General features: G+C 39.5%; 1 protein-coding gene across 1 annotated transcript; it reads left to right on the forward strand.

The window, feature by feature from the left end:
• Positions 1-309: 309 nt before the first annotated feature.
• On the forward strand, positions 310-7,672 carry LOC125227216 (BRCA2-interacting transcriptional repressor EMSY). Its single transcript, XM_048131475.1, is given in 7 exon segments — positions 310-490; positions 633-807; positions 3,299-3,453; positions 3,456-3,601; positions 3,676-3,844; positions 3,985-5,823; positions 5,967-7,672. Coding segments are annotated over 7 exon segments (2,874 nt in total). The 5' UTR covers positions 310-429; the 3' UTR covers positions 6,296-7,672.
• The last annotated feature ends 535 nt before the right edge of the window (positions 7,673-8,207 follow it).

The raw sequence follows: 8,207 nt of genomic DNA on the forward strand, positions 1-8,207 counted from the left end.
AAACCGCGCTACATTCCAGTTATTCAGTGCATATTATTTACCCTACCGCATCTACACCGCTTTTCAGATACATCATTTATATCAAGATACAAGTAAATCTCGCCTTAATGGTAACCGACAAAGTGGGACGTTTTACTGAACACACTCACAAATATTTTTACGCTACGAAAAGGAAAAAGTTATTATGTATATCCTAACTTTATCTGGGAAAATAATACCTTTCAGATGGTCTCCCTAAAAACCATAGACAAGATGCAAGCCATCCGTTATTATTTCGCATCTACTTGCTTGAAGTGTCAAAATGAACGAAATTGTCGTTTGAAGTGAAGTAAACAGTATGGATATTTGCCAATTGAGAATTTCTTAAAATATGGTTATATTATTATAATCAAACCGTGGATTAACAGTGTTTAATAAAACGGCCCAATAATGTGGCCAATGCTTCTAAACATGACGCACGACGAATGTCGTCGAACGCTTCGCAGACTTGGTATATATTTTTAGTCTTATAAATGGCATTCATTTTCCCTCCTAACATTTTCTTTGACTGTGAGCGTATGGTATAAGCTTTTATAACGTGAAATGTACGTGAGTTTCTGTAATTATAAACCAGCACGTTCCTTTGTTTATAGAATTGGAAGCCTACTCGAATATGATCAGTGTGTTTAGAGCACAAGGGGCTTTGGAAGACAACAGAAAAAAGTTGCTTGAGGAACTGCGCGCCGTTTTGCATATTAGCAGCGATCGTCACAGCGCGGAGGCGCGACGCGTCTCTAATGACGAACTGTTGGCTACTATTGCACACCAGTAAGTTAATATTTGGTGTATTTTTCAGCTTTATAGTTTATTTTTATACACCATTGTACTGTGTCAAAGATGGCTGTGGGTAGAAGCTATCATGAATCTTTATTGAAATGTAGGCACATTGATTGGAAACAATACATTTACATCAGTTTACAGTGAGAAATACTGGGTTTTATTGGAATGATTTTGAGTCTTTGTGGCTGTCTTGGCCTCATAGATGCTTTATTTTTTGACATTAATATGAATAGAGGGTGATATATATTGAACATTTAACACAATTTTCAGTGAGTTTTAAGATTAAATTATACATTAATTTAGATTTGAAATTTGACAGGTAACCTAATTTTAAATGTCACTTTATAATATTCAAAAAGTTTTTATGTTTTCAACTTAATTAAATTAGAATTTCAAAGTATATATTTTCAAATGAATTATTTCTATTAAGAACTAATATGTGTTAGTGATTATTTACATATTTTTTGATTTTTATGATTTGAAAATAAAATAAATTTTAAGTACTTAGAAATTGGTCACACATATTATACAGTTAAGAATGAAATATGTCAGCATTATAAATGTTTATATTATATTTATTGATTTCTTATCAGACATTAATCCCATTTCAAATTTAAACGGAGTCATGAATATAAGTTTACTTACATAATATGGCACATTCAAATGCAACAAGCATTTGAATGTGTTAAAAACATTAGTTTTTAGTGGAAAGGTGAATATTCTGTACCATGCCACATAAACTGTTCATAGTACTTGTTCATATTATAAACTGTGGGTACTGTGGCTAGTTTAGTCCTAATGAATAGTTAGTATCAAGTCAATCTCAACTTTATTTTTGTACTTTAATTTTTACTTACCACATTGTGCACCAAGTTTAAAAAATTGCATACAAAATTAGCTACTTGTGCCCGATGTGGTCACACTGCTACTTTAAATAAATTATAAATAAACAATATAAATATTTGGTGTATGACCAAAGAAACTGTGAAGAAGTCCACCATTGGCTGTCTATTTCAGTATATAACCACAAAATATATAAAAGTACAAATACAGAAGGCTTACTGTCAACAATCTGCATGCAAAATAGAGTCATACTTTATGGGCCGAACATGCAGGCACAGTATAATAAAGAGTACTATCGTACAGTATGGCCACTCCCGCTCCCCGCAGAAAGTGCCGCCCACCCCCACTCGGTTACCTCACAGTTACCACCTGTCAAAAACGCGAACAGTCGACCTGTCATATCTCACTCATACATGCATGGTACGCGTTCACCTACACAAGCTTAGAATGTGTGCTAGGAATGCGCCTCTTTCATATATTTGTTCGCCAGTGTCCGATGTGTGATGCAGGTCTCGGAAATGTATGAAAGAAATATGAAGTGTGCCCCCTGATATAACCAATAATATTTTTGTATTTTTTTATAGTTTGAATTGTTTCATCCTTTTACATGTATTTCTGAATATTGTTTTTTTTTTTTTTTATATTCAATAACATCATAATCTAGTCCAGTAAACAATTTAATTAGTAGATAGGCTCCGTGATAACTTCATGAGTTATCACTAGACATACTAGATTGCAACTGTCACTCTTTTTATGCTGAATACAAGTTTTGTTGACACAGAAAGAAACAGTTATGCAGTTCTAAAATGTCACCAATATGCTGGAATCTGGTATTGAGTTGATTATTTTTAACAAAGAGGATAGAGTATAATAGAAAGTTACTGCCAAAGTGTGTACTGTGTAGTCACAATGGATGGATGAATGGAAACTGCCATCTCTCGACACAGGATTAAAACTTTTGATCTCAGTTTTGACAATTTGGCCCATATGCTTAACTTGATATGTGTTAATATGAACATTTATATTATTAATAGCGCCATTTAGTTGAGAATCAACCAGAGGTGTAGCGCCATCTAGACCATTATAATATACATATTTCTTGATAGTTTCAAGGTGCGTTTTTTTATTAGTATTGCAAGGTATTGTAATTCAGAAAAAACTAAATGAAACTAGGTAAAAAGAGTCAGAGAGTATCAAATAAAATGTCACAATAATAATAAATTTCATTATAAACTTAATTTTGAATATACATTTGTGACATTATCTAGGTAAAGGGACCTTATTGTCGATGGCGCTTACGTCCCGAGGCGTCGTATTTGTACACGAACATTGCTCATAACGACGTAAGCGCCATCGACAATAAGGTCCCTTTACCCAAATAATGGCACATTTCTTTCTTATTTAGGTTAGTGGCTGATAGCTTCTTCTTTTAAATAATAGAAAAAAATAATTATACATTATAGTTATTTAAGTTCTTGTTTCATTACGACATTTGTATTTTTAATTATTAAGGAGATTTCATTATTTTTATAAAGGAAATATTAAATTTATTCTGGCTTCTTAAGGCCCAAAAACGTTTTACGTAAGTATGTTAAAAAAATTATATTTTGTTCTTTAACAATTTATCTTTTTTTAGATTAACAGGTCCTAACACAGGATTAGGATGGATCAGCGAAGGCAGGAGAAGAGTGCCGCTGATGCCTCGCGGCATTCCACAGACAGCCTACACAGAGATTGCGGATAAAGCAGCCGAAGCCATCAAGGAGGAAAACAAAGAAATCTTGAAGAAATTGAAGCTGAGAAGTTGGTGGCTCCTAAGTCTAGCGAGGAGGAGTTGCCGGATCCCGAGGGAGAAACAGCAGAGAGCGCCCTGCAAACCAATGACATGATGGACGAAATGCTATATCCGCCTATTGCTATGGAAGATCAAACATCTAAAGTAAATAAAAGCATTTACAGAATTATACTCTTTAAATTATCTTTTACAACTACTATAATTTCACTTCTTTTCAGCTTTGGGAGACTGAACTTGTCAACAGAAAAAGAAAAATACCGGAAAGTGGTTCAATACCCGATGATTCTACGATACCAGTGAAAAACATGAGGAACATCCCGGCCAACACCAATCAGAAGCATCTCAACCTTTCACAGATTTACTCCAAATATTCACAGCCTGCGACAAGTAATTATATTTCTTTATTATAGTAAAATATTTAAAATCCTTACATAATTTTCAAAATGTAGAACTTTACTATAAAATATGCATTTTTTATAAGTATCTTCATAGATATATGCTTTTTCATGACATTATTATTTTCTCAGGTAAATCATCAGGGCAATCAAAACACTCATACAACCAAGTGAGCAAAGTGTCCACAAGCAAATCAAGTCACCCGCACCAACCGCGGGCCCACAAACACCGCTCGCACAAGCAGAAGGCTCCCGGCCAGCGCCAGGCCAAGAAGGCGCAAGACATCCCCAGCTCCCCCGGCAAGCGGTACCCGCCCGACTACGCCGGCCCACCGGGCACTTTCCAGGCCACATATGCCCAGTCAGTGCTCGGCGGCAAGCCCGACTACATGGATGAGCTCAAGCCTAAAGTACTCTCCTCGCCGGGCATGCTCACGGACTCCCCGACCATGGCGCTGCTGACCCAGCCGGCCACCGTCCCGCACGAGCTCGGCGTCTCCGACAGCCCCGACCCCGCCTCCCTGCAAGCCCAGACCCCGGTCTCCAAGCACGGGGCGCTCAAACCTCACCAACTACTAATAAAGGGCCGCCGCCCGGAACCCCCTACCGATAAGAAACCATCCGAAATGAAAATTCTACAGAAACCTGAGAATATCAAAGTGCTTTCAAACCGTCAAGTGGTCGTCGCACCCGGTTCTGCTCAAAAGACGATCAATCCGGCCGGAAAGATCGTCACCACCAAGCTGATCGGGCCCGTTACCAAACAGGCGACCCCGGCTCCCATGTCGGACAAGATGATCATAGTATCCAAACCTCCGGAGCATAAAAATATGAACTCTAAAATAATCATAACTTCGTCCGCTATGCGCACGCCGAGCAAGGAATCGGCGCCGGTCGCGCCGCGTACGGAAACGTTTACGCCCAAAGGCATCCCCGCCACCGACTTAAAAGTCTCCGCCAAAACCTTCGTTCTCAATCAAAAGCCCGGTCAAAAGATGGTCGTGTTGCCCGCCAAGTCGCGGACGAAAACGGGGTCGGAGGTCCAGCTGCCGCTCTTGCATTTCAAAGGGATCCCGACCGGTATGAAGTTGGTCCCGGTCAGTTCCCAGTCGCTAACTCAAGCTACCAAATCTCCCGCCGTCACTGTTGTATCCAAACCGGCGAGTGCGGTCAGTACTCCGGCACCCGTCACTAAGGTGGTAGGCGCGGAGACCATCAAAACCGCCAACTTGGCCGACATCGTCCCAGTGAAAGGGCTCACCCCAGTGTCCACCACCAAAATCTCTAACCCTATCGTGAGACCAGCGAGCGCAAAAGGTAGCGTCATCGTCGTGCAAAAAGGCGCGACGATAGGTAAAGCTTTATCGTTTGCTAAAAACGGGAACGACATGTCAAAAATAATCATGGGAAAGAACGTGAACCAGCTGTTACAAGCCTCCAAGCCCGAGCAGACTGAGGCGAGCAAGTGCCCGGGGAACGTGATTGTCCTCGAGTTGAACAATGACCAGTCAGGTCGGACGACAACCATGTCGGAGATCTTGGACAGCCGAGGCGGCGCGGCGCGCCTATCCGATGAAAACAAAAAATCTCAGGCGATAACACAGGACACGCCAGTTTTGTTCGACTCTCAAATGTCAGAAGAAACATGCAACGCGAGCATAGACTCCGCGTCAGAGAGTATAGGCGATATAGGGCCTATGGAAGAGTCAGGTTTAAGCATTATAAAAGATGAAGATGCTAAATCGAACTTTAACAAAGACTCGGAGGGCGCGAAGGATTCTTCGAGCGTGACTGACTGGGAGATGGAACTGGACACGGTGTCGAGGAAGGGGAAGGATGAGGAGGACAAGCTGAACTCTCTGCACCTCGACCTGGGAATGTCCAGTGACAGTGATAGCGAGTACATGGTCGACAACCGCAAGGCTAAGGCGAAGCACTCGCAAGAGACGATACAACGGGCGACCCCTAGTGGTAAGATATCAGATTAATATTTCATGAGCGTCGTCGTCAAAAAACATTTTTTAAGAAAAAAATAGGTTAATATTTATCAATTTAATATAAAACTGACCGTTTCGTTCCGCAAGCCATTTATTTTTATTTTTTTTTTTTTTTAGGGGAAAGGAGCGAAATGTACAGTTCTAGCGCGATGTCAAAAGCGACGCGGACGTTACTCAGCCAGCTCCAGGACGAGGGGTCCTCCAGCAACGACTCGTCGTTCGCGCTCAAATCAAAGAGTGCGGTGAAAAACCCAGCGGAGGCGGACGCGCTGACTGTCGCCAAAGAAAAGTTGTCGGAAAAAGTCGCCGAAGCGCGGTCGCGCCACAAGCGCATAGACGTGTTCAGCACGGCCATCAGCACCAACGATATGAGCCTCGACGAGTTCTCGTATCTAGAGGAGAGCATCATGGCCGACGACGAGCCCAGCCCGACAGAAAAACAGTGAAATAGACACTTTTAGGACATATAATGTGATGTGTGATAGGCGAGGGGTAAACTTTGTATGACTTTTTTTTTGTAATTTATTCTGTGAAATCATTGACAGTTTTGGCCGGTCTATTTTGTGACAATGTATTACTCGTCTGTTCCCTTGCAAATAAGAGGCTAAATCGGAATGGTTCGAGTTAAAATCTCATTTCGATAATGTTGTAGCCTTAGGAATGAGTTGCGCACTTGTTCCTATGACATTTTTGATTGTTTGATAGCCCTTGCATTTAACGGTATTTTTCAGAAATATATCAACCCCCAATATATGAGATATACTTGTGTTGGTATATTTTTGGAGTAAACTATATACATAATTATCTGTTAATGTTTATAGATAAATATATGTTACTAAGTATGTATACAATAGAATTGCAATGCATGATATGACTGATTTTCACCAATAACCCTGAATCACTGAATTCTGCTTAATTTTTAATCCAACAGTTGCGTCTACAGTTGCAACCTTTACTAATAATGTGAATTGAAATATAACCCAAACCTTACTAGCCACGCCATGACAGACTGTGTCATACTCATGGTAGGTTACAGCATAGGAAACTTTCGAGTCAAAAGTCGTAATCGAGTCTTCGTAAGCGCTTGACAGTGCGATCTGAAATCAACCTATTATTATCCACGGTAGTTGTAAATACAGTAGGTAAAATGTTTATTCAAATTGCCCAAGTATACACCTATTTACATAAATTCATTGCTATTCAAAATAATTTACATGAAATCTTTTCACTTATAAATTAACTTTGTAAATGAAGATCGATTGTGATCAGTATTTTTAAATATACTAGAAAATGCACGCCAACGGTGTTCGTAACTATGAAATTAGTATAATCTCTAAATTGTAGTCATTTGGATAATGCATATTGCTACTTAGGCCAAAAATTGTGTCTAGATGTAATACTCGTGAAAAAAATAAGGTGGTAGTCAGTACCTGTGATATCTAAGCGAAGTTTCGGACATCTACTAACACTAAAACGATAACGTGAAATAAAACTTAACCAGAGAGTTAGGAAATTGCTAATTTAAATCACCTGGCTCGAATATCTAGTAGTAATAGATAATAACTACTAGGGGATACTATTGGTACTGCCCTGGATCACAGTGATGAACGGGCTTTCTTGTGAATTATTAGCTAAAAAATACTCTTATGAAAGTCCAACTTTGATATATCCTCTAAAGGGAGAAATACGCCATCATTCCAAAATTATAGTACATTATGATAAATGTGTTCAAGGTTGGACATCATACACGAGGTGACATTGTGCGCGCGAGCAAAGCGAGCGAGCAATGCACGCGTGTTTCATACGACGTTTTTCACACACTTGCGAAAAAAAAAACTTACATCACGAGTATTAATTAGATTTTATTGGCTAAAACAATCAGTAAAACTCCAAACATCTGACACGGCCTCGGTTGTGGCCCTCGATGATGTGGTCAAATAAGTAACTCTACCTACCTACTGTAGTACCAAAATGGTTCACTTAGTGACCGGCCACACCAGAGCGTCGCGTGTCTCGGTGTGCATCAGAATGACTGACCAAAGTGGCAGATCGATGTTGGAGTACCATCAGCATTTACTACCTATTTGCTACTATTTACTACCTATATTGATATATTTGCTACCTAAGTTAAAAAAAAGATTTTCCAAAAATAATGTGGGCAGTCATTCTGACGTCAGGATGACTGCCCAAACTGAGTATGTCGGGGTTGGACCCCCTAATTTGCAACAATGTATATACTATGATTTACTACCTATTTGCTACCTACACATATATTTTTTTCAGATTATTTAGGTAAAAAATAACGATTTTATGAGCAAAGTATTATTTTTAGAGATTTCTTCCATAAAGTGGGCAGTC

Source organism: Leguminivora glycinivorella, chromosome 6 (assembly GCF_023078275.1).
Source record: "Leguminivora glycinivorella isolate SPB_JAAS2020 chromosome 6, LegGlyc_1.1, whole genome shotgun sequence".
NCBI lineage: Eukaryota > Metazoa > Arthropoda > Insecta > Lepidoptera > Tortricidae > Leguminivora > Leguminivora glycinivorella.